Here is a 27,299-nt window from a genome sequence, read left to right as displayed (position 1 = left end):
GAGCAACCCACAGACCACCTACTACAATGCAGTTAGTCCTGCCACATGCACAATGGAGGACCTTCTTGCAGCAACACCAGAGGCACTCCAAGTGACCAGCAACTGGTTTAAGGGCATTTAATAGAATGCCAAGTTTGCAAACTTTGTGTGGGTTTTCTTTTTAATACAATACAACTGACACGATAAATAAAACAAAATGATTCCGGCCATGAAAGCCTTCGACCGCAGTGTCAGATTTAATTTTTTGAACAGTCTCTCTCTCTCTCTCTTCTGCAAAAGTGGGCGGGGACGAAGCAGAGAACACCTCCTCTCCCCCCCCCCCTTTTTTTTTTCTTTTCCAAATCCGCTGCGTTGTTTTGATATTTCGTTCCAGGGCCCGCCTGTGACGTCACTCCGCCGAGATGACTCCACATTGCGGGAGCGCGCGCGCGAAAGAGAGAGAGAGAGAAGGTAGAGAGAGGAGGAGGGAGGGGGCGTGCGCGCGCGTTCCCGCCCACAGGGGAGGAGGCTGACTCTCTATTGGGCGGTGACGTCAATGCCAAGCAACAGCAGCAGCAGCCTTCTCGCTTGCTTTCTTCCCTCCTCCTCCTCCTGCTTTGCTTCGTTATGCAATAGCCAGCGCTTACATCTACTGTACCACACACACACACACACACACATAGTGGGAGGAGGAGTGGGGTAATGAAGGAAAGGGTCCAATTCAAGCCTTAGCCCCGCCCCCTCCCCCCCACTTTCCCTTCTGGAAGCCTCCATTGGCTGCCTCTTGGAGCCCCCCCGCGCGAGCTGTGATTGGTCCCGAGCCGCCGCCAGTCAGCGCCCAAAGGCTGGCATGAGGTTTGTGCGTTGCGAGGAGAGAGGAGTGTACAGTATTGACCTACTAACACACATCTCTCTCTTTCTCGCTCTGTGTGTGTTGGGAAAGGCGGCGGCAGCAGCAGCAGAGGCAGGAGGGGACGCGTCCTGTGCTCCCTTCTCGCTCTCTCGTCTCTGTAGCCTTCCGTAGAGATTGTCTGTCTTTGGAGCCACTCTTCAGCCCTTTCCCTCTTGCTTCGCCTCTCGTTCATTCGCTCCCTCCGAAGGAGAAGAAGGAGAAGCGGGCAGATGTCCACCATCCAAAGGAGAGCCTGAGAAAGAAGCTGGGCAAGGTAAAAAAAGGGGGAAACAAAACAAAACCCTCTCTAAATCTGTCTCTTTCGGTGGTCTTTCTTTCCTCTCTGTGCCTCTCTCTTCTCGCTTTAGTTGACCGAGGGTGCATCTACACAGTGGGATTAACGCGGTGAGGCAGCGCTGTGCTGGAAATGGCCCTGGCGGAATGTTATGGAATCCCTGGAACTGACAAAGAGGGCAAACTACCACTCCAATCCCATAGCAAATCAAAGCGGTATCCATGTCAAACTGCGTTCATTCCACGGTGTAGACGCGCCCTGAGACTTCTGATCCGTCCTTTCCCACCCCTAGACACCTCTACACGTGTCTTGGAAAGAAAACAACCCTAAATACACACGTCCCTCATGAGAGAGCGAGTAACTTTTGTTGGCAGCGCTGGGACTTACTTAATCGGATTCCTTGGCTAGATTTATTTTAGTGAGTATGTCTTGTTGAATCTTTCATAACTGGAATTATTGGGTTGCTGAGAGTTTTCCGGGCTGTATCAGCATGTTCCAGAAGCATTCTCTCCTGACGTTTTGCCTGCATCTGTGGCAGGCATCCTCAGAGGTTGTGAGGTTTGTTGGAAACTAGGCAAGTGATGTTTATATATTTGTGGAATCTCCAGGGTTGGCGAAAGAACTTGTCTTTGGAAGGTCCAGGGCGGGAGGCATTCTCAGAGGTTGTGAGTTCTGTTGGAAACTACGAAAATGGGGTTTATATATCCGAGTTTCCTAGTTTCCAACAGACCTCGCAACCTCTGAGGATGCCTGCCATAAATGCAGGCGAAACGTCAGGAGAGAGTGCTTCTGGAGCATGGCCATAAAGCCCGGAAAACACACAACAACCCATCTTAGTGAGTATTTTGTTAATTGGTTATTTATTGCTTGGACTCATGAGGGGAGGAGAAGGTGGTTAGTTGGCTTCTCCTTGTTGTTATTGTTGTTGCATAATCCGACTCCAAAATCAGTCTTTTGGGAGAGAGAGAAAAGGCAACCCAAGGAGGGTGTGGACTGAGTTGAGGCAAGAGAAGAGACGCCTGTTGTGGGCAAAGAGGAGATCAAGACTAGCAAGAGGGGATATTTTTGTCTTCTTGGATGATTGGCATCCAGGCACAAGTGTATAGACCTCAACCTCTGAGGATGTCTGCCATGGATGTGGGGGAAACATCAGGAGAGATTGCTTCTGGAACATGGCCATAGAGCCAGGAAAACTCACAGCTACTCAAAAGATGAATGTATTGTCAAAGGCTTTCGTGGCCAGAATCACTGGGTTGTTACGAGTTTTCCAGGCTCTATGGCCATGTTCCAGAAGCATTATCTCCTGACGTTTTGCCTACATCTGTGGCAGGCATCCTCAGAGGTTGTGAGATCTGTTGGAAACTAGGAAAATGGGGTTTATATATCTGACATGTCTGGGGTGGGAGAAAGAACTCTTGTCTGTTTGAGGTCAGGAGAAAATGCTTCTGGAAGATCGCTATACAGCTTAAAAAACTCACAACAACCCAACGCAAAGATCAGTTTGCTTGGAAGTTGCAGGAGAGTTTTCTGCTTCAGACCCACACCCCACACCGCCTTGGATTGCCTCTGCAGCCAAAGGAGAAATGGCTAAACTCACACATGCTTGCATAATAATTTGTCCGGTGTGAATCCTCAAGATACATAGGGTACAAAGGGTCCTTTTTTGGTGCAGCCTTGTCACTAAGTGACACGGTACCTCTGATAGAAAAGGGGCTTCCTTTGCTATCAGATCCCTCCAAAGGAAAGGAAAGCAATGCAATGCTGCAAGCGTCATCCTTTCACTAACATTTTTCATGATAGGAAATAAAATTGTTGTCTAAATATTGGAGTCTTATTCAAACTAGTGATTGTGGAAACAGTTGCAGGAGAGCGAGGGCTGCTGTATTGTCAAAGGTTTTCATGGCTGGAATCACTGGGTTGTTGTGAGTTTTCCGGGCTCTATGGCCATGTTTCAGAAGCATTCTCTCCTGACGTTTTGCCTTCATCTGTGGTGGGCACCCTGAGAGGTTGCAAAGTCTGTTGGAAACTAGGCAAGTGAGGTTCAGCTATCAGGTGTGTGTGACCTCCCTTCTCCTTATATCTGTGGAAGGTCCAGGGTTGGAGAAAGAACTCTTGTCTGTTTGAGGTAGGTGTTAATGTTGCAATTGGCCATCTTGATTTGCATTTAATGGCCTAGCAGTTGCAAGGTCTGGCTTCTTACCACCTGGGGAAATTCTTTGTTGGGCCATTTCACACAGCCATATAACCCAGAATATCAAGGTAAAGGTTTTCCCCTGACATTAAGTCTAGTCGTGTCCAACTCTGGGGGTTGGTGCTCATCTCCATTTCTAAATTGAAGAGCCGGCATTGTCCATAGACACCTTCTAGGTCATGTGGCTGGCATGACTGCAGAGAGGGCCATTACCTTCCCCCTGGAGCAGTACCAATTGATCTACTCACATTTGCATGTTTTCAAATGGCTAGGTTGGCAGAAACTGGGGCTGACAGTGGATGCTCACCCCGCTCCCCGGATTCGAACCTCAGACCTCTTGGTCAGCAAGTTCAGCAGCTCAGTGGTTTAACCCACTGCACCACAGGGGAGAATATCAAGGCTCTAGAAATTCACAATATCTGCTTTGAACTGAGTTCTCTGAGTCTACACTGACATATAATGTGGATTTTATACAGCTGAGTGGAAAGGGGCCTGAGATTCCCTTTCTAGTCGTCTGCTTGGAAAGAAGATGTGTGATGAGGAAATCGGGCTTTTGGTGATGGTGAATCATCCCCTTTCCCTCCAAAAGAAAGGATTGCTGAGGTGGCTACAGGATAGATTCCCCATGCCTTTCCTCAAAGCCCACTTCACTATGGAAAAGATGACACCACACAACACATTTGTGTCTGTTTCGTATTGAAGAAGGTGGCTGGCTTTCAGGTGTCTGGTGCTGCTAACCCTTTTCCCGACAGCCGTTCCTGGAAATGTTGCATTATGTAACCACCATGGCTATTTTGCTGGCTGGCATCAGGCTAGGAATACAAAGAAACTAAAACGAGGCTTTTGAGGCTTTTGTAAAACGTCAAGCCATTCCTGAGGGAGGGAGAAAGGGGCTGGATCCTCCCTAAAGAGGGGAAAAAAGAGCAGATCCGTGGGTCCTTGTCCCTTAAAATGAGAATCACGCGCGGCTATATTTAGCCTCCGAGCGATTGTGGCTTCCAAAGAGGCTATTTCTGGCCCAGTTTTTTTCCCTCCTTCTTTTTCTCTCTGCGCAAACAGACGTTCAAGGACGTTGGCTTGGGTTTTGAACTCTCCACGCCTTCGGAGACGGGTGTTTTTAGTTTTTTAAAAAAATGATAAGGCGGGTATTTATAGGAAAGGCATTTCGCCCAGACATTGAAGGCTTTTCTCCGTAGGTGTTGCCTTTCATGGATGCCTTTCTTTCTTCCCACTCTTGGAGACAGGGCAAAATAAATGAAAGCCACCCTGGACATGCCACAGATATATAAACCTCACTTGCCTAGTTTCCAACAAGCCGCACAATCTCTGGGTATGCCTGCCATAGATGTGGGTGAAACGTCAGGAGAAAATGCTTCTGGAACATGGCCATACAGCCTGGAAAACATGAAAGTCACCATAGATAGTCCACCCTAGATATTCCACAGATACATAAACCCCACTTGCCTAGTTTCCAATAGACCTCACAACCTCTGAGGATGTCTGCCATATGTGGGCAAAATATCAGGAGAGGATGCTTCTGGAACATGGACACACACCCCAGAAAACATGAAAGCTACCCTGGACACTCGATAGATATATAAACCTCTAACAAACCTCATAACCTCTGACGCTGCTTGTTATAGATGTGGGTGAAATGTCAGGAGAGAATGCTTCTGGAAACATGACCATACAGCCTGGAAAGCCACCCTAGACAGTCCACAGATAAATAAACAAACCCCACTTTCCTAGTTTCCAACAGACCTCACAGCCTCTGACGATGCCTACCATAGATGTGGGAGAAACGTCAGGAGAGAATGCTTCTGGAACATGGCCATACAGCCTGGAAAACTCACAGCAACCCAAAATGAAAGCCATTTAGCAAATCGTTCAGGTTTCCTGTTAATCATTACCCTGCAAAAAGCAGGCTGGCTAAGGGAGTGGAAAGGGCGGTCTTTCTAGCTCTTGTGTGTGTTATATATATATAATCTGGCCTGACATTAAAACACACACATAACCAGATCTAGGTCAGTATTCCATGCCAAAGTGTCCCCTGGAAACCAGCATTTGCTCTTTCCAGAGCTTTCTTGTTTTAACTCATTGAGTTTTTCCACTCCAGGAGCCTTTTTTAAAGGGGGGGGGGGATGACCCCCCTCCAAATCCTAAACTGAAGGTGCATCTAGACCAGGGGTCCTCAAACTAAGGCCCGGGGGCCGGATGTGGCCCTCCAAGGTCATTTACCCGGCCCTCGCTCAGGATCAACCTAAGTCTGAAACCACTTGAAAGCACACAACAACAACAATCCTATCTCATTAGCCAAAAGCAGGCCCACACTTCCCATTGAAATACTAATAAGTTTATATTTGTTAGAATTGTTCTTCATTTTAATTATTGTATTGTTTTAAGTGGTTTTTGCACTACAAATAAGATATGTGCAGCGTGCATAGGAATTCATTCATTTTTTCAAATTATAATCCGGCCCTCCAACAGTTTAAGGGACTGTGACCAGGCCCTCTGTTTAAAAAGTTTGAGGACCCCTGATTTAGACTGTAGGTGGAATGCAGTTTGTTTTGAGTCCACTTTGAACTCAGTGCAATTGGCCACCTTGATTTACATTGCAGCTTCAAAGCCTGGCTGCTTCCTGTCTGGGGGAATCCTTTGTTGGGTGGTGTTTGCTGGTCCTGGTTGTTTCCTGTCTGGAATTCCCCTGTTTTCAGAGTGGTTGTTCTTTACTGTCCTGACTTTAGAGTTTATAGCAGGCATGGGCAAACTTTGGTAGGCTGTTAGGAATTGCAGGAGTTGGAGTCCAAAACACCTGGAGGGCCGAAATTTGCCCATGCCTGGTCACTTCAGAAGCCCATTGAGGGGCGGGGAAGGACAAGTGTGTGTGTGTATCTATGTGTGTGACTCTTTTTGTTGATATATATATATATAGAGAGAGAGAGAGAGAGAGAGGCACACAGACATGCGCATACTATGTGTATGCATATATGTGTGTATATATGGGTGTGTGTGTGTGTCTATATATGTGTGTCTTTTTTGTTTATATATAGAGGAACACACATGCACATACTATGTGTATGCATATGTGTGTGTATGTGGATATATATATATATATATACACACACACATACACATAGAAGTGTGTGTGTGTGTCTATATATGCGTGTCTCTTTTTGTCTATATAGAGAGGCGCACACACATGTGCATACTATGTGTATGCATATGTGTGTGTGTATGTGTGTCTTTTGTCTATAGAGGCACACACATGTTGTGCATACTATGTTCATGCATATATATGTGTGTATGTATATGTGTGCGTATATATATATATACACACACACATATACATAGAAATGTGTCTATATATGTGTCTCTTTTTGTCTATATATATAAAGAGGCAAACACACATGTGCATACTATGTGTATGCATGCGTGTGTCTATGTGTCTCTTTTTGTCTATATATAGAGAGAGAGGCACACACATGTGCATACTATGTGTAAATATGTGTGTCTGTTATGTGTGTGTGTGTATCCCCTTCTCACCCATCCCCCACCACACACACTCACATACATACATATATGGAGAGGGGGGAGTAGGCTGTGTATATATAGAAGGCTATATATACACGCATACACACACACACATATAGGTTTGGGCTTCGACCTCTGCCTCTTTTCCTCACTCTTTCCAGCCTCCCTGCTCCGTCCCCGGGGTCCTCATGATATCCCCCCAGGAACCTTCCTCAGGGTCCCTCAGAGGGAGCTGTCCACCCTTTCCTTTCGGTGTGCCCCCCCCCCCCCGCCCACCCTCTCCTTTTGTGGCCCAAGAGGAGTGGGGTGAGAGCTCAGGTGGGCTCTCTTTCGGAGGCGAAGGGGGCCCGGATGGCGCCGCCGCATTCCTTTGTTCTGAGGCGGGGAAGAGAGCAGAGGGAGCAGGAGCAGGCCGAGGCAGCGCTCCAGCGGGGTGTGTGTGTGTGTGTGTGTGTGCGTGTGTGGAAAAAAAGAGCCGAGGGGAGTAAATAAAGCCGCCTCGCAGTTGTTTTGTACTGGCGGGGAGCGAGAGCAGAACAAGCTGGCCGGAGGGAGGGATGCGTCTCCAGTCACGTAGTGGGTGTACTCGGCCCAGGAGCAAGAGCAGGAGGAGGAGGAGGGAGGCGGGCAGGCAGGCATGTTCGCTCCCCCCACCCCTCTCCCTCCCTCAGGCTCGGGGACGGGGCCATGTCAAGCCAGCCAGTCAGGCGGCCCTCACGTTCCCGTCGGAGCCAACCAGAGGGACGTCTGCTTTGGACGCTTGGAAGCAGCAATTGCGGGGCGAGAGGGAGGGGATGCCTAGCTTCTCAATGCCTTCGCGGTTGGGGGGGGGGGGGGGCGGGGGTGCCCTTCTATATGTGTGTGAAGCCTCCCCATATGCATATATATTCACTGTATTTACAGCAGCCCCCCCCCCCCCCCATGGCGCAATGGGTTACACCCTTGTGCCTGCAGGACTGAAGACTGACAGGTCAGAGGTTCGAATCTGGGAAAGTGCGGATGAGCTCCCTCTGTCAGCTCCAGCTCCCCATGCAAGGACATGAGAAAAGGATGGTAAAACATCAAAACACCCCAGCATTCATTAGGCAGTGACCTTGCAGATGGCCAATTCTCTCACACCAGTAGCGACTTGCAATTTCTCAAGTCGCTCCTGACAAAAAAAAAAAAAACACCTCTATACACACACACATATTTATTTATTCATTTCAGACATTTATATCCCATCCTTCTCACCCCTGGAGGGGGGCTCAGAGCAACTTACAACTGGCAACCATTAGATGCCAACAACAACAATAAAACCCAGTTAAACATTAATTAAAACATCATAAGTTAAAAAGACAATTTAAAAGAGACAAGTCCAACTCCAGAGTCATAATTCAAAATCCATCCATCCATTGTCAATCACATGATTCCTTTATAAGAGGGAGGGAGAAAAGTTGTGTATGTGTGGGAAGGGGGGGGGGGTAATTGTCTGAAATGTACTTTGGCCTCCCTTCTGGTCCTACAGTTCTATGACTGCCATATATATATATATATATATAAAAGTTTTGACTCCATCATCAAAATGTTATGAATGAACCTATAACAGCAGAAGTTGCTACAAATCATAACCTGGACTGTCCTCTTCACAAAACTACTGTTAAACATCGTTGCCATGATTCTAACGTTCTTTCAAGCCATTTAATCTGAAGCCATGTAGGTTGTCTTTCAGAGGTCCAAACTGGTAAAAGTCAGAAGGGGCCAAATCATAAACATTCTTCAAGCGATTATGTATGGATTTCCTTAGGTGCACAACCCTCTTTTGCCAGAAATTCAATGATGGCTCTTTCTTTTAGCTTTGGATTCATATTTCTTATCAGTCAATCAGAAAAAGAAAATACTATACCTTTAGATTAAGATTACCTCTTATCATGTTATGCATATATAGTCCAGTAGCTGTGAAAAAAAAAAGTTAGAGCGATTGAGACATTACTTTTTGATCCATGCCTGTGTATGCACGCACACACACACACACACACATACACTTCCCTCTCTCTTCTCTCTCTCTCTCCATCTATATATATATTTATACACATACATACACGTGTGTGTTCACACATATATAGACAGAGACAGCCTAGGAGTCAAGGAGGCCCCACTGGACTGAAGTGAAGCAATCTTGCCTTCTCAACCTTACAATTCTTTTACGAACAAGATAAGTTCTATAGGTTTACTCTTAAGTTGAATTTGTATGTAAGTTGAAACATTTTTAAGTAACTCCAGCCAAATTGTGTGTGTGTGTGTACAAACAGAGGGAGGGGGAAAAGGGGAGTCTACATGACTGAAATTAACTTTGGCCTCCCTTCCAATCCTACAATTCTATGACTATCATATATATATGCAAATACACATTCATACACACACAAATAGACATATACAGAGAGTGGGAGTTGGCTGAAATGAACCCTGACCTCTCTTCCAACTCTATAGGTTTATAGCTGTGTTCTCCCTCATGTATGTATACCCCCCACACACACCCTATGCATGTATGCATGTATATATATTCACATACATACTCACACACATGCACAAACACAGATCTGTGGGGGAGGGGATGGATGGAGAAGGGGGAAAACTAGATGTCTGAAATGAACCTTCCACTCCCTCTCAACCTTACAGTTCTCTGACTGCTGTGACACAGTTCCTTTTGAATGAAAACAAACAGAATCCCCATTTGTTTGGACAACCTTCCCTCTTAGGCTGAAGCCTTTCCCCAAGGATTCCAAAATTATACTTACTAGCAGGCATGCTGCTCTCTTAGTTCCAAGTCATTAGAGGCGTGTGTGTGAAATATTCATTCTTGTAAGAAATGTGTACAGTACAAATTCAACAGCCCTTATTCTGAAATCCAAAATACTCCAAAAATCATCCACATAGATGGCAAGGATAGCAACACTGTTGCTTTCTGATAGTTTGATGAACACAAAATTTGTTTCATGCACAAATGTATTGCAAATATTGTGTAAAATTCATTTCCGGCTAGATATGTAAGGTGTATATGAAATGTAAGTGATGTTTGTGTTTAGACTTGGGTCCCATCTCCAAGATATCTCATTATGTATATGCAAATATAGGTATTTCAAAATCCCACCCACATACTGGATACTCAAGCTATGCCTGAGGAGCACCAAATGTATTATTTGGGGTTAATATGAAAATAAATCTGAGTGAGATGTCCGTAGTCATTACCAGATCCCTCCACTGGTGAATATGTAGGTGGCATTTACAGAGCAGAAAAAAAGATTAACTGCTGCTGCCAGTTGGTTCCATATATAGAATAGTGTTGATTTTTCCTCCAAAGTAGTTATAATTTAATTGGTATCCCACTGCAATTAACTGCTACCTGAGATTTTTTCAGCCAACACAATTCAATTTCTGTTTACTCCAAAGTAAGCTGTCCTGTGTAGGGTGGGACTGGTAGTCCTGTCCTACACAATGTATACTTTGCGAAGGCATGTTTACTTGGAAGGTAATTCCAGTATGTTCAGTGAAGTTTATTCCTGTGCAAAAGGTGCACAGGATAGCACCCTAAATCACAGAGATCGGTCCCAGAGCCTAAGCTATTAGCTATGCTATGGAACAAGCAAGCATATGTGTATAACTTAAAAATAAACACGTTCCACTGGTGGGAACAGAGAACAATACTAGGGGTAAATGTTTACCCAACTAACACTAATGGATTATTTCAGGAGTTATTTCATAGGCAATCTTAACCCTTGTAGCTCCTAGGTGACTATGACCACATATGGAAAGAAAATAACAGTGCATGGAGGTTTATATAACTAAGAATAATATAACTAATAATAGTTGAAAATTTCACCACCACAACGCTAAGAATTTTTGTATGTTTATATTTACACACACCTATATGCAGACGTGGATATGGTATCTTGGGGTGGGGGGAGCAATGATTTGCCTTCTCCAATTTGATGTTCTACACATGGATTGGAGGAAAATTCCCATCATCCCCTTTCAGCATGCAAAATGATGGAGGGCATCAATTGGTGAAAAGTGGTGTTTAATTTTTTCTCCTATGGTTAGTTCTCTCTGACTGTTTGTAATCTTGAAAAGAAGTTTAGAAGGTAGTGATTTATTTTAAAAAGCATTGTTCTTGTTGACTCGGATGAACCAACCCCCTGAAAATGAAGTAGGTGGCTTCATTGTTGATTTCATTGCTTCCCAACATTTAGAAAATGTACTTTTTAAACATAATTTCTCATGTGGGTCTACAAAAAATAATTTTTCCTTACTTTGTTTTCTGTTGATTCCAAGGTTGCATTTATAAATCAGGCACCAGATACCGAAATTAATGCTAAAGCATGCTATTTTTTAAAAAAGCTTTGGGATTAAGACTTTAAATTAGAATGGAGAACATTCCCAGTGTTATTGGACTGCTAGAAGAAATGCTGCCCAACAAAATCTGGAGGGCTGTATGTTCTTCATCCCTGTTTTAGGGTTTTTCCCCCAACCTTTTGGAATTATGAGAGAGAAAATATGACTCAAGATTATATTGGAAAGTTCAACTTCATGTAATCTGCAAATGTGACATTTCATGTATTGCCAAATGCAGAGAGTAGGAAATATATTCAATTATATTGTCTGGTAGGTCTTTAAAATGACTTGGGTGGAGATTTCCAAGGCAGAAGCTGCTGATTCCAGAACCAGTTTAGCTGAATACAAGAATTGTGACGACAGAAAGCACATGAACAATTTTCATCCAATTCCATACTGGTTTGGGATAGTCTATTTGATAGTACTCGTAGCAGCCTTTCATCCCTGTTTGAGCTCTCAAATGGTTCGAGATAATAGAACTTGAGAACTCGGTCATGACATCAATTTTTTTTGTCACTCATCATTTGTCAGGAATGTTCTTGACCACTGCTCTCATGGGCAAACTTTACCAGATACTTAGGGTTTGTCTGTTTTTATCCAGTGATAAGAATTGTCCTGATTATAAGACATACATTATAAATGAATAAATTATGTTCCTATTTAGAGAAAGATAATACTTCTCTGGCCTTTAAACAAGGTTTGAAGTGAAACTATTGGCCTGTACATTTCAGAAGAAACAATTGGCAGAATCACCTTTGAGTATTCCTGGCCTTTAAAAACCCCATAAGGCGACAGGTGACACTTACACACATGTTGGCATTTACAGAAGTGTGTTTCTGTTCCTTCCATCTTGCACCCCAAAACCATACTCCAGAAGGTTTCATTCCCTTGGAACAGGTTTTCAGGAATTTGCCAGGGCTGTAGTGAGAAAGGAATGTTGCTATTCCCAGTTCTGCTGACAGAAGCAATTTCCTCTGCAGGCGCCTCCTACTAGATCTAGGCCACTGTCAATTATGTTGTAATGATTTCACATATTTTCTAAAGTTCACAGTCAATCTGGGTAAACAGAAGGAACATACCTTAACATTTTGTGTCATCTGGAGTTCTTGGAACCACAAATATTAAACAAAAAAACTAAAGATTTTACACTTACACATGCACACTTGTCCCTTGGAAATACATTACAAAATACTTAACACTTAGTAATATTACTTTGGCTCATTCCTTTTCTCCAGGCTTCCTGAAATGTTAAACTTGTTATCAGTTCAGCTGGTAATGAGCTGTGAGTGTAGATGTGGTATTAAGTAGTATAGTGTCAAATGAATTTTGTTATTACAAAATTGCTTCATTCCTGGAGAGATCATGCACATATGGTCTCTCACACAAAATCGTTGTGGGTTATCAATGTGTTCTTTAACTTGTTAAATTCTATGTTAACATCTTCTTTAAAGTTAGCCTATATAACATAGATCTCCATGCTTGCTGAATTGTTAATAAATAGCACACTTTGTAATGCATCACGTCATTCACAGCAGTCTCTTGTGTATCTACCATAGTAGGCTTGTTTGGGATGATGATGCTGATGATGATTATTACTATTTTATTTCTTACCCGCCTCTCCTCGTGTCTCAAGGCAGGTAAGATGGGAATTGTCCAGTTAATATGTAGGGTATCAGGTTGAAGAACTCTGATCTAGTGCACTAGCTCAGTGGAATACTTTAATAAAAGATATTATGTACTGAAAGACTTTGCATTGAAACATACTAAATTTAATCATTCCCAATGTGTGTTGAAGACCAAATACATTAAGGGTATCATAGAATCATAGAATCATAGAATCAAAGAGTTGGAAGAGACCTCATGGGCCATCGAGTCCAACCCCCTGCCAAGAAGCAGGAATATTGCATTCAAATCACCCCTGACAAATGGCCATCCAGCCTCTGCTTAAAAGCTTCCAAAGAAGGAGCCTCCACCACACTCCGGGGCAGAGAGTTCCACTGCTGAACGGCTCTCACAGTCAGGAAGTTCTTCCTAATGTTCAGATGGAATCTCCTCTCTTGTAGTTTGAAGCCATTGTTCTGCGTCCTAGTCTCCAAGGAAGCAGAAAACAAGCTTGCTCCCTCCTCTCTGTGGCTTCCTCTCACATATTTATACATGGCTATCATATCTCCTCTCAGCCTTCTCTTCTTCAGGCTAAACATGCCCAGTTCCCTAAGCCGCTCCTCATAGGGCTTGTTCTCCAGACCCTTGATCATTTTAGTCGCCCTCCTCTGGACACATTCCAGCTTGTCAATATCTCTCTTGAATTGTGGTGCCCAGAATTGGACACAGTATCCCAGATGTGGTCTAACCAAAGTAGAATAGAGGGGTAGCATTACTTCTACTGTACATTGTCAAATGAATGCTGTTTGACAAAGTTGTGTCAAACTGCATTAATTTTATAGTGTTGCTGCATCCTAGGTCACAGACCCAAATCTTATGTGTGCCAATTGTCTACTACCTACTTTGTTCTAGTTTTTATTCACCATGAAATTTAAAGCCTGATTTTTTTCTACTATTGTTATTTCTTAAGAGCAGTTCATTCTTTGATCATAAATATTTATTGTTTTCCTGAGTTAACTTTTCAGTTGACGTTTGTTCCAATATTTAAATAGTTCAGACATTTTATTTATTTAGAATCCTGTAATGTATGTGTTTGCATGTGTATATATGTGTGTGCGCGTGCAAGTGTACGTGCATCTTAAAGTCGCCTGTTGCCTTATGGTGACTCCATCAATTTAATATGATTTCTTAGGCAAGGAATACTCAAGAGATGATTTGCCACCTTTTACTAAATGCTTTCAAATGTTTATTTTATTTAATTGTCACAAACATCAGGTTGTGGTTTGTCCATGTTTCAGAAACATTGTGACCACCTTTGAAGTTTATTGATGTGGGGAAAAATAAATCCCAGTTTTAAAGCCTATCCTTCATTGTCCGACTTGTGATCACATGAGTCACACACTACCCAATGTTGATTAATGAATGCCTGCTAGGAGTCTGCCTTTGATTGGTCATTAATTTGCTGACAGATTTCACCATAATTATTATTTCCTTTCCATTTTAAATTGCCACCTATTTTTAATCTTGATTCACCAGGGGGTTGCAAAACAATCTTCATGTACTTCAGCTTTATGGATTTGGTCTTACAGTTTCAGATTTATGTTGGAATTGATTTCTGCTTTGTTTTCTTTTTTGTTGTAAATGCAATGGTTAGAGATTTGTTTAAAAGCTTACAGGCTCTCCATGAGCAGTGTGAGCTTACTCAGGCTTCTTACAGTTTATCTTCTCCTGCAAAGAAAAATAGTATTAGCAGTGCATGTATAATCTCTACAGGACATCAATCACTGTGGTGTGCTTTTATCTTGAAACAAAACGCAAACCTTTAGCTTATTTAAGACTGGTCTTATTCTGCTAAAGGTTGTGCAAACTTCATTTACGTAACAATGTTCTTTTCCCAGATGGTTGGCCTGTTACATTATTGTTCTGATCTGTGGTTATTATAACATCTCTGATGCAATAATCTGAACAATGTAATGCTTTGTTTTTGGGTTATTGCATGTTCTTGAGCAAGAGATCTGACTCATCGGCTTAGCAGATTCTTCTAGATGTCCTTGCTATGGCTGTGCAGACTTTTGTGACAGACAAAATCCTGCAGATCCTCAGGCAAAATACGAAATGATTTCCAACCAAATAATATATTCAGTTTTAACCTCAGTTTGTAGAAATATTTCAAATGCAGTACATGTAGTTTTAACAGACACCAGTGGCAGGTTTGACAAGCAAAAAAGTAGTGAGCGAACCAGTGAAATTACATTTGACTTTTGTTCAGACTGCTAGGAAAAATAACTAAATCTTCAAAAGCTACTGTAGAAAACCTTTGTATTTTAAAAAAGAAACTGCCACATTTAATTAGCCTTCCTACAGTGTTTGATATAACTTTGTTTTTCCAAAGAGCACTTCTCTTGGACTTTGTCCAACACAGCATTACAGTAATGCTTGGCATGGGTATTATGTAAGAGACCTTTGCTCTAGAAACGGGTAGTTTTTACAGTATTTCACTGCTGGAAGTGGATTATATTATGAAACACAATGCCAGTTATCCAGCAACCCACCCACTCCAAATTACTTATTTGGCAATTGAGTGAGAACCACTAGAAAAGATCTTCTTTTTAAAATGAATACAATTTTTCATTTTCATAATATGATAAACCATGCTTGAGTTAATTGTGAATTTTGCATATTTTATTCTGGAGCCTGACAGTAATTAAAGCTTGAATACATCTTTGCTGAGTTAAGACTGCAGTCCTTTACAAATTTACCCAGAGTTATGGTTCATTGAGCTCAGTGGATTTTGCTCCTGCATGGATATGCATTGCATTATCACTATGCAGCAAAAGGGTCCCTTTGCCCCCTCCCGCTAATGTTCCAGGAATGAGCACTATATTCTTATCCATTTATTACAACCCTGGCCATCCCCCTCGCCCCCTTCCTGGAAACACTATGGACCAGCAGCCAATGCCTCACAGTGTAGTATCATCCCAGACCACCACTTTGAGTATTACTGTTTCTAAGAGTCTTTTATTATCTCCAGTTTCAGTTGGCATGTGTGAAACAGATACTTGATGATAGAAGTTATCAACCTTTTCAGTTTGATTTATGTGGACCTTCCAACTGTAACCCAAAATGATGATACCCCCGAAGTATGACTAATTGCTTTCCCTGAAATGTGAACATTTTGAGGTGATTCTTGGCAAAGTATATGTATATATACATACCTCTTCATGTAGCCCTTAAGATGAGTGGGGCGGCAGTACAATACTTTTACCTGATTGTGCAATTTCCTTCTCTTAGAAGTGCCAATTTTGGTTTATTTTCAATGCCAGGTTAAATTGTGGTTTTTCATCTAAGCCTTTGGGTTTTAACGATTTTTTTTCCAAACCCATCAAGGTTTTAACTCATTAAATTATGCAATAGGAATGTTTAGATTATTCCACAAAATCTTGTTCTGACATCTGATCATAGTAAGGAAGTAGGTTGTAGGTTTTTCGGGCTGTATGACCATATTCTAGAAGCATTCTCTTCTAACGTTTCTCCTGCATCTGTGGCAGTCAGACTTCACAAACTCTCTGGTTGCCCACCACAGATGCAGGTGAAACGTCAGGAGAGAATGCTTCTAGAACATGGCCATACAGCCTAAAAAACCTACAACAACTCAGTGATTCTGGCCATGAAAGCCTTCGACAATACATAGCAAGGAAGTGATCATGGTTCACTCAAATACTATGCTAGAGGAGACTGGTAGGGCTTTGAGCAGGACAATGGTGTGGATTTTATGTCTGGTGTCTGAGGAACAGTCTACTTGAGTTTGGAAAGACTTGTTACTTGAAAGTTGAAATGTGGCAGATTTTCTACAGCTTTTATCTGTACAAACATGACGTCAAACAGTTTTGCAACAGTTTGGGTTATGTACCTACATATTCTCCTGTTGTCAGGGTAATGTGACCTCTGGGACATGTATGACTGATCAATCTTAGGGCAGTTTCACATTAAGTAGACTTCACCAGGAACTAACACTGAATCAGTCAGATTTGATAACTGAACAATTTGCCTTCAGGAAATTTAAAATGAAAATGACTCAGAAGTTCTACATAACCAATGATGTTAGTTGAGATTCTTATGGACATAGGAAGTCCTCACAGGTAGGTCCCCTTTGCCTATATAAGTTCGGTATATGATTCATAAGTTATTTTGCTGCTTTTCCATTTAGCATGTATGAAAAGAAAATTGTTTTTAGCTTTGTATATATAATTACTTTAATGTGGCCATTGTGGGGAAGGTGTTCCTTCCACATAAACGCCATGGAAATCCTCTGGAACAATACCAGTGGTTGGTTTATTAAACTAAGCTTGGCCTTTTGAGCTGTTGGAAACATACTGAGATTAATCCAGCAGTGAGCCATTTGTTTTAAATAGAATAGAAACATTATTCAATGTGCAGGTTTAGAATTCCATCATCCATTTGAGAATGGAGGCAGCAACAGCACCAAAATGTCCAAGCTATTTCCTAAAGATCTTATTGACAAATAATCATAAATGCCAAAAATAATTAGAAAAAGATGTTTATATAAAGAATGGACATGTCTGCATTTATTTGTAGATAATGATTAAAGATCCCATCAAATTTTTGAATATCTGTAACAGGAGGGATTGGAGAATCGTCTTCCAAGACAATATAATTGTTAAATTATTATTCTTTAGGGTTTTCTTTCTTTCCTACTAGAAACTTCTTTCATCTGTGTGCATGTTTGTGGATTACTCACACAGATACTTGCTACATTAGTAAAAGCATGAAATGTTGCATTTTTTTGGTAAGAGGGTTTAGTAATGTAGAATGCTATTCTTCTTTGCCTAGGAGTAAATCTTTATTAAGTTCAATAGGAAGTACTCCCAAGTAAAGTTGAAAATTAAATTAGACTTCTCATATTACTGGAAAATAGGTCAAATATGAGCCCACTGATCTTTGTTTCTTAGAAAACTGTTTAGATGTGTAATTTTCATAACATAGCTGTTAGAGAACAGCTGAACTTCAGTTCTTGGATTATTAGCAAAGTCAGTAACTTGTTTACTCATAATGATCAAAGACATTATCGTACATCAATTTCTGAAGCTTACTGGTAAAATGTAAGTGTGGAGGAGCTGCTTGCATAGGTTTTTTTTTTCATTTATATTTAAATGATTGAAAAAGTAATTGTGATTTCTTTATATATTATTCATTTATTAAAATATGTATATGCCATGTTTTATCTAATAATACCAGCAGCATACCAAATGTAATTCCAAAAATATACAATGAAAAGAAATAACAATGTGCATCAAAATCAACAAAACAACAAAGTTTTTTTGTTTTTAAAAAACGTTTTAATTGAATACAAGGTAACATAATATTTGAACAGATAATAAATGTCTATTGTGAGCTTACATTGTGGTAAAGTATTTCTATATTATCTATTCACCTTTATACGTTTGTTCACATTACATTTTTTAATTTTTTCTCCCACCTCCTCCCACTTTCCTCTCAAATACTGTGACTTCTGGAAGGGGAGGTTAGTGGGATTTTGGGGGAGCTGGGCACCCACAATTTATTAATATGATTATAATCCCATTTATATTTTAAAGTACTGGTGGACAGCTATAGGTATAAATGCTCCTTCACATATTTAAGGTTCCGTCTTTCATGTTTTTTATGTTACCTCCCAAATAGTCAGTAGAAAAGAAATTTCTGGTATGTTATGCAAGCATAGAAATTAATTATAGGCAGGTCCTGAAATCTTTGAACACTTAAAAGTTACATCTAAGGTTTCAGGAGCAGGCTTTCCTTCACCCAAAAAAGATCCTCCTTACTATTCTTCCCCTTGCTGCCCATCAATGTCCCTCAGATCAGCCCTTCCCCATTATCATCATCATCTTTATTTTTATCCTCCCTTTCTCCCCATAAGGACTCTGTGTGTCAAGAATACATGTACACATTATTAGTTTCTAAAATGGTGTGATTGGAGTTTGGTACTATAGAATTCATTTGTGCTTAATAATAAGTGCTTTAATTTTGATGTAAAATGAAACTGCTCACATGCTTAGAAGGGAACTGCACTGTCACTGTGAAAATGCTGTGTGCCTTGTGGGACTTAGAAGAAGTTGCAACGTCAGTCCTGTTTATAGTGTGTATTAGAAAACGCCTAGCGCTCAGGTATTTCTGAACTGTGGTTGATCTTCCGCAGTCATTCATTCCAATTTGTTTTAGCACAGGTTTTGTACAATAATTGTACTCACAATCAATCTACTGGGGAATTATCTAAACCTTGAAAAGTTACTTTTTGGACTAGGGTTCCCACAAACCACCAAGTCAAAATGGTCAGTGGTCAAAATTGGCAAGGGGATTCTGAAAGCTGTAGTCCAAAAAAGTAACTTTTCCAGTCTCTCAAATTACAGTTGCATGTGGAGCAGGTAGGATAAAAGACAACAACATTAAAAGTGAGATGATTAGTGCCAATAACTTCCCAATGTAGAAACTTCAAACAATAGATTATTGCAAATATACAGGAGTCGATGTGTATTGGATGATTGTCCATTTTTGATTGCTGAACCAAGAAAAAAAAGATAGTATGAGGACTGCTTCTTGTAACCAGATCCTATTGTTTTGTCCTTTGTTTCTTTCCCCTGACTCATAGGATTCACTTAATCCTAGCAGCTTCACTTTATTTTGTGTGTTTCCATTTGCTTTCTTACACATCTGAGGGCCCATCCACACAGTATCTTTGTCTCAGGAGTTCCCAGTTCAAAATGGTAGGTGGGCAAACTACATCCCCTGAAAACATGGGAGGAGTGCTAAAAACGCGAGATTTTCAGTTGCAGGAATATCCTGGTTCTGGCTGGCAAAGCGGATATTTGAATCTCTGTATGTCCCCACACTCAGAAAATACAGGATTTTTATGTTGGTTTGCTCCCAGGTTAGACATGTCTGTTCCTACTGGTTGTATCCTATGGTGGATGTCCCTTTGCAGCCATCTTGCAGGCTTCAAAATCCCATAATGAAGCAGCAAGTCTGGACGTTACAAGCAGTAATCCAAAGACCAACAGGTCTGTGTGCGGACCTGCTCTCCGCTCCCATGTTGTTGTTTTTTGGCCCGGGGGGGGGGGGGTATCCCTGGTGATCCCGCAAATCTTATTATGGCCACATAAATTTTTCATTTCACCCACCACACCCATCTCTGCCATTGCTGCCTGGGCAATCCCAACTGGCCAAGATGACCATGGGCCAATTTAACCAACAGTAAGCCATTTGTGGCTATGCTGAATAACCTCTAATGACCAATTGGTGTTGGAATATGTACCCTTAGCAGGCCCAAGGGTTGGAGGAAGTTTGGATATGGCATAACATGGTTTCACCATCACTCCACCTATTCTTTGCCCACTGTTTGGGTCTTCTGATGGCAGAACAGTTGTGTTGGCAGATCACTTTGCTTGCTGATATTTCAAATTAGCTGGCACAAATAGGTTGTGGCATGCTAAGACCAGTTCAGCCAGCAAGAAGCCAGTTCAACAAGGAGAAGAAGCTTCTGCCTAATCATCGCTATCTACTAACAGCTGATTTTTGTATTAGGTTTGCATTGTTCGTCTTGGATGGAATCAGATCCCTGTCTGAAGGCTTCAGGCAGTATACTTCTCTAGTTTCAAACAAGGTTATTGCTATCTTAAAATAAATCTGCTTGTCTGTGGGTCGGCTAATAACATTAAACAGGCTAAGTATTGATTGTTACATTGCTAAACCTGACATTTGGCACTGCAAACAACTTTAAGTATCTTTTTAAAAGCCTTGCTCTTTCAAGAGTGACTAAGACATTCGGGTTTAGACCATTTTATGAGGGAGTGTTAAAGTGCTTGCAAAATTAATCATGAGGGGAAATGACAGAACTTGAACTACGTTAATAAGAGTTCATTGGCTTATGTGTAAATATTAATGTTTTCCAGTGAAATTCTAAGAAATAGCTAAGGTAAAAATAACTTACTTTATTAAGAAAGTGTTTGTCATTACTGCCAGGTGGAATTCAGGCTAATGCAGGTGAAGGAATGGGCAAACTGAGCAAGAGAGAGAGGCTGTATGCCTTTGCTACTGCAATAATATCTGAATAACAATTTTTATGGTAGATATTCAAAAGGACTCAGTCAAGGAAGCTATGGCCCTGATTCTGCAAGACCTCAGCTGGGCTGCTGCTGATAGGGTGCTGGAGGTCTTTCATTCATGGGGTTGCCATAAATGGAAGTGGACTTGATGGCAGTTAACAACAGGCTATTCCAAGATTATAGAGTTTTAGTAAATTCACCAATAGGATGAAGTGCAGAATAATGACTCTTTAAAATGATACAATGTGAGAAGCAAAACCACTTCAGTATTGTGGTTAGTAGAAATATTAAGTTTATTATCAGAAATATAATCCAGCGCTGACCTCAAAAATACTTTTTCACTGACAGAGGAAGTGACACTTCATCTACCATTTCCTCAATGCTACTTTTGAATATGTACATTGCATGCTTAATCTCTCTCTCTCATATTCATATATATATATATATATATATATATATATATACACACACACACACACACACACACACAATTTTTTGATTATGTATACTACATTCCTTATTTCTCTCTCTCTCTCTCTCTCATATATATATATATATATGAGAGAGAGAAATAAGGAATGCAGTATATATATTCAAAAAACAGTTATTAGACAATATTCCAGTAAAAAATCCCATGCAAGTATGCACAACTACCATAGTCTTCCACAGCTACTTGATGAATAAGATCAAATGCCAAATTTTATTCAAAACTGTGATTCAGATATCTGCAGTTAATGGTCTGTTTCCATCTTGAACCCACTGTGAGTGTAGGATGTGCAGATGCCTTTCACCTGTGCAGTTGTGTCTCATCACAGTGCCTCCCATGTGGTGTGACACTATTATTCTGGGTACATTGCATTCATCCTTTTGATATTTTGCCATCACCTGGGCTTCCATATGTGAATCTGCACTCTTTTCTGAAAACAGTTGAGTTTCTGGAACTGATAAAAGGACTGAGTTTTTAATGGTGCCTTAAATTGTGCCAAGGGTGGTCTCACATAGTGTGGTGAGGCTGCTAAGATAGGTGTAATTTGTGTTTGGTACAACTGTTGTATAATAATGACAAAAATGCCCAGTTAAATGAGACCTTTTCTACACCTGCTGTGTTTGCACAGGAGGTAGATCTATACTCTGTTTTCCTTGGCTCCATTAGGGATAGCTGTTGGATCTGTAGCCATGAAATTGGTCAATGTATTCTGGAGTCTACCACTGCTCTTTCTGTAGTTAAATTGGTGCTCATCTAGTGCTGGATCTTTGCCCTTTAGGGTTTTGGCATCAGTGGAGCTCTAATTTAACTCAGAGCAGCTGTGGGAAGAGTAAGTAGTAAAATCCAGAGTGAATTTGTTGCCAACTAAGTGCTAGATCCATACACTGCCGCGGCGCTACATTAGATCCTCACTTCCATTTCAGTTTGAAGTTTCTGTCTGAAACAATACAAACTTCTTAATGTATTTTTATCATTGTGATATCAATAATTTTGTTGGAGGAATGTAATCTCACTACTGATTACTTAGCAGCTATGTCTGTTACATAAAATGAGCCAACTCTTAGTTATATATATTGTGTATTAATCTATTGTGTTTATTGTATTCATTGGATATGAGTTGATTGATGCCGCTTGTGCATATTAAGGTTTTGCTCCAGCTATTGAAAATGAGATCAGAGAATTCGAAATGGGAGCTTCAAAACTAACGTATTTAATAATTGCAGTGCCAAAGCAGTTTGATTAACTGAAAAGAATACTGAGTCTCAATCTGGATATCATAACGATTTCACATTTAAGGTTAGCCAGAAGCACAGTGGCAAGTTGCTGTATTACAAATATTTGTTTGAAAATAACGATTAATAGGAAAAAGTATGAGAACTGGACTTAAACCCTGACAATTTATTTCGAGGCATTTATTTTGTATCTGCATTGTCCACAGTAATATCAGTGCAAAACCAATAGGATTTTATCCTATTTTGGAAAATGTTGATGGTTTAGATATTACAGAATGTTTTGCTAGGGACATCTTTGCTGATGTAGCATATCCTAGAAGTAACTATAAAAATATTGGGTAAATGATTAATAATGTCTGCCTTTAGAAAAATTCCTTCAGTTACTGTAGAGCAATGTGCTACAATAATGCTTTTGGATCAATAAAGTATATTTTTCTGTCTAAAACTTAACTATTTTCACTGCTGCTGTTATAAAAAGAGTAGTAGAACAATAAATTACATTACTCCCACAGTAAAGATGCACCAGAGATGTTCCAGATAGCTTATGTCACTAGGGCATCAAGTACTCATTGATGTGAGCAAGTAAATCAGGTTTCTTTCAGAGACAAATTTCGTATGCCTTTCTTAATGCAGTTGACCTTTCACACTGCCATTTACTGTACTATGTCCAGCTTCCCATGTGGGAACATGAGAGAAGCCTCCCACAGGATAGTAACACATCTGGGTGTGCTCTGGGCAACATCCTTGCAGACGGCCAATTCTCACACCTGAAGCGACTTGCAGTTTCTCAAGTTGCTCCTGTCACAAAAAATTGCTAGTAATTACTGGGAAACTTTAAAATAGATTATTTGTGGCAAATTCTGTCTTATTTAAAATTGTGATATCATTATATATTGAAAGTATTGTTAATTCAAATGAACCTATGGTGAAGGCGGAATGGACAGGGATATAGGAGGCTTGCATATAGAGCTGTCTTCTGCACATAGTGGTTATGTTTGTGTTAAAAGAAAAGTGGGGAAGGTGAGCACACAGCGAAGTATGCAAAAAAAACTTTTTAACAGATCAGACCTCTAGAAAGCAAACCTTTTCTCTGACCCTGTTACAAATAGACATACTGGTTGTATTCCAAGGAAATTATGAATCAGCAGACAGGGAAACTGACCTGCTTCCCCAATTAAGCAAACTTACAGAGGCTTTTCCCATAAGAGGCAGGATATTTCCAGGGGTGGGTGTGTAGGATGAACTAATTTTATGAGCCTTTGTAATGCACAGGGAGAGTTCAGTGAGGAAAGTGACTAAACCTTCTTAGCTCAGAATGCAAAGAATTTAGTTTGGAACTGTAACAGAAGTTCGAAAAAAGTCTAAAAGAAAGAATGCCAAGTACTTCCACAGATTCAATCATCCGTGTCTTGAATTTTTTAAAAAAAATAGAAAAAAATAATTTAATATTAAAAACACCATTGTACTAAACCACTGAATATAATGGGATTTGAGTAGCCACAGATTTTGGTATCCATGAGGGATCCTGGACCAAATTGCAGTGGATATTAGGGGCACAATGTACAATATAGGAACTATAGCCAATTCAAGTGTGGGTTGAGTGTCTTTATTGTCTATCTCACCAGTGCAGATCTTGTTGTTGTGTGCCTTCAAGTCATCTCCATCTTACAGTGATCCTATCACATGATTTTTTTTGGCAAGATTGAATAATTGCTCAATCTTGAAAATATTCACTGTGAAGCAATGTACTATCAAGTTTAATTAACTTTCTAGTAAATACACTTAAGACAGCAACATTAGTGGACCTGTTCAAGCCCTGTGTTGAACTAGAGCTCCCTTTTATCTTTTTTTGGGATATAATATATCCTGCTAGGATTATTTTAATTCTTTTCAGACATGTAAGTAATATATCTGTTGGTCTGATGATATCCAGTGGCTCTGTGATTTATGATTCCCCTAATTTATGGGGTTTAATCACTAAAAGATGTTTTAAAATATTTTTAAAGATGTGTGTAATATTATTAACTGAATAATTATTCTTTTGTCTACCACAGGTTTGTTGAAAGAAGAGTTCCATTTCCATTCTGAAGCGGATTTGACCAAGCCACCTTGATGCCCAAGACAATGGAATAAATAGAAGGATGCTTATGGATTTAAAATTACTGTATTTACCCAGTTGTTATGATTCAAGAAATCCTGGAAGATTAATTAACCTTGTTACTATTTGCCTACCTACTACAATTGCTTCTGATGCAGCTGAGAAAAATGCAGTCCATTAAAACGGAACAGACACCTGCTGATACAAGTAGCAATGTGGACAAAATTATGGTACTTAATTCTGCATTAACAGATGTATCTGATGACTTAACTACCGGTGACGAAATGCTACTCTCTGAAGAAACTATTGCAAAAAACAAGTCTTCGTCCTGCCGAAGAAAGCGAGAATTCATTCCTGATGAAAAGAAAGATGCTATGTACTGGGAAAAACGGCGGAAAAATAATGAAGCTGCCAAAAGGTCTCGTGAAAAGCGGAGACTGAATGACCTTGTGTTGGAGAACAAACTAATTGCACTGGGAGAAGAAAATGCCACTTTAAAAGCGGAGTTACTTTCACTAAAGCTAAAGTTTGGTTTAATTAGCTCGTCAGCATATGCCCAAGAGGTCCAGAAACTCAGCAATGCAACAGCTGTTTATTTTCAGGAGTATCAGAATTCCAAATCAAGTATTAACTCTTTCATTGATGAACATGAACCAAGCATGGTGGGCAGCACTTGTATATCTGTTATTAAGCATTCGCCCCAAAGCTCTTTATCTGATGTATCTGAAGTGTCATCTGTAGAGCATACTCATGCAAGTCCTATACAAAATAATTGCAGAGATCCTGAAAATAAGTTCCAGCTCATAAAGCAAGAGCCTATGGAGTTGGAAAATTATGCAAGAGATTCACGAGACGAAAGAGGCTCCTATACAACATCCATGTATCAAAACTTCATGGGAAGTAACTTTAGTGGCTATTCACATTCCCCTCCACTGCTGCAAGTGAACAGATCCTCCAGTAATTCTCCAAGAACTTCAGAAGCTGATGATGGTGTTGTAGGAAAGTCATCAGATGGAGAAGATGAGCAGCAAGTTCCTAAAGGTCCAATCCATTCCCCCGTTGAACTTAAAAATGCGCATGCTACAGTTAAAGTTCCAGAGGTCAGCTCTTCTGCACTGCCTCATAAACTGAGAATTAAGGCAAAGGCAATGCAAATCAAAATGGAGTCACCGGAGAATGAATATGATGCCACCCAGAAATTATCATCACCAATAGATATGTCATCTAAAAGACATTTAGAAGTGGAAAAGCACAATGCACAAAATTTGGTACAAGCTTCTCACACTCCTTTCTCTGTTCAAGTGACTAATATCCAGGACTGGTCTTTGAAGCCAGAACATTGGCACAATCAAAAAGAACTCACTGAAAAAATTCCAAGTGGCTGCAAAAATGCAGTAGCTGAGGTTAAAGACAATTCCTACAAAATATCGGAGACAGAGAACTTATATTTGAAGCAGGGAATAGCAAATTTGTCTGCAGAGGTTGCTTCCCTTAAAAGACTTATAACTACACAACACACCTCTCCTTCAGACTCTGGCTAGGTGACTACTGAATAATTGTTTGAAAGGATGTAATTTGCAGTAGATTGATATGTTTTGTATTATGCTGAATTTTCACTGGACTTGTGATGTCATTTCACTGTAATGTTCACATTAATGTCTAATGGATGGCGTCTTTTTTGTGCACAGATGACTATGGAGACTAGACTGTCGTGATCACTATGCCTTGTGTATAGTTAAGTAGCCTGTGCAAAGGCTGTATATAGTGAACATTATTTTTATGTCGTTCTGTTACTACGAAGTGTGGAAGTTGCCAGTTCCAATAAACAATTGGTGACAAGCACAGAGGTTGTGTGTTGTCAGTCCATTTCTGATTATTATTATTATTATTATTATGTTTATGTTTATATATACTCTGCTTTTTCTCTCCATAAGGAGACTCATAACTAGTACACATTCATCACAGACCTAAGAACTCTCTCTTTTGATATGAGAAAAGAGAACTTTTTCTTTGAATACAATCCCTGGTGTGCTGAGGACAAATTTGTTTTAAAATTTAGTAGAGTTTGAAAGGTGGTTTTAAAGGAGGCATTGCAGCACCAGCTACATGAAAAAACAAAATGTATGCATAAGCCTTGGGTCAGCACGGGGGTCTTTCTGGATCATGGTCCCCATGCAGTAGGCTAGTTTCCTAAATTATTGTATTTCTAAGATCACAGAATGGCTGGCTAAAAGAATAAACAGAAATGAAGTGTGGTTTATCATATTCAGAGACAGAATACTCTGAAATCACCTTTTCCCCCTCACAGAGACTTGATAAAGAGATTGGAGACAGTTAAAATCTGTCTGGCTGAAGGGGTGTGACAAAGATCCAATATATACAAGAAAAGATGTGGACACCGCTGATTCATTAGTTAATATGTCTGCAACTATTTCCCCAAAGGATTAGAGCTCTTTTTACTCCAAGATACTGTGAGAACCAAATACACGATAAATATCTTAGTG

General features: G+C 40.5%; 1 protein-coding gene across 1 annotated transcript; it reads left to right on the top strand.

Moving 5' to 3' along the window:
* The first annotated feature begins 807 nt into the window (after positions 1–807).
* Positions 808–26,639, top strand: NFIL3 (nuclear factor, interleukin 3 regulated). Its single transcript, XM_060762017.2, has 2 exons — positions 808–1,145; positions 24,752–26,639. Exon 2 carries the CDS (start codon positions 24,948–24,950, stop codon positions 26,334–26,336), a length of 1,389 nt encoding a protein of 462 aa, XP_060618000.2. The 5' UTR covers positions 808–1,145; positions 24,752–24,947; the 3' UTR covers positions 26,337–26,639.
* The last annotated feature ends 660 nt before the right edge of the window (positions 26,640–27,299 follow it).

The sequence above is a fragment of the Anolis sagrei genome, chromosome 2 (genome assembly GCF_037176765.1).
Source record: "Anolis sagrei isolate rAnoSag1 chromosome 2, rAnoSag1.mat, whole genome shotgun sequence".
In the NCBI taxonomy this organism is placed as follows: domain Eukaryota; kingdom Metazoa; phylum Chordata; class Lepidosauria; order Squamata; family Dactyloidae; genus Anolis; species Anolis sagrei.
The sequence above is the reverse complement of the archived record's forward strand: the minus strand, read 5'-3'. Positions and strand labels throughout refer to the sequence as shown.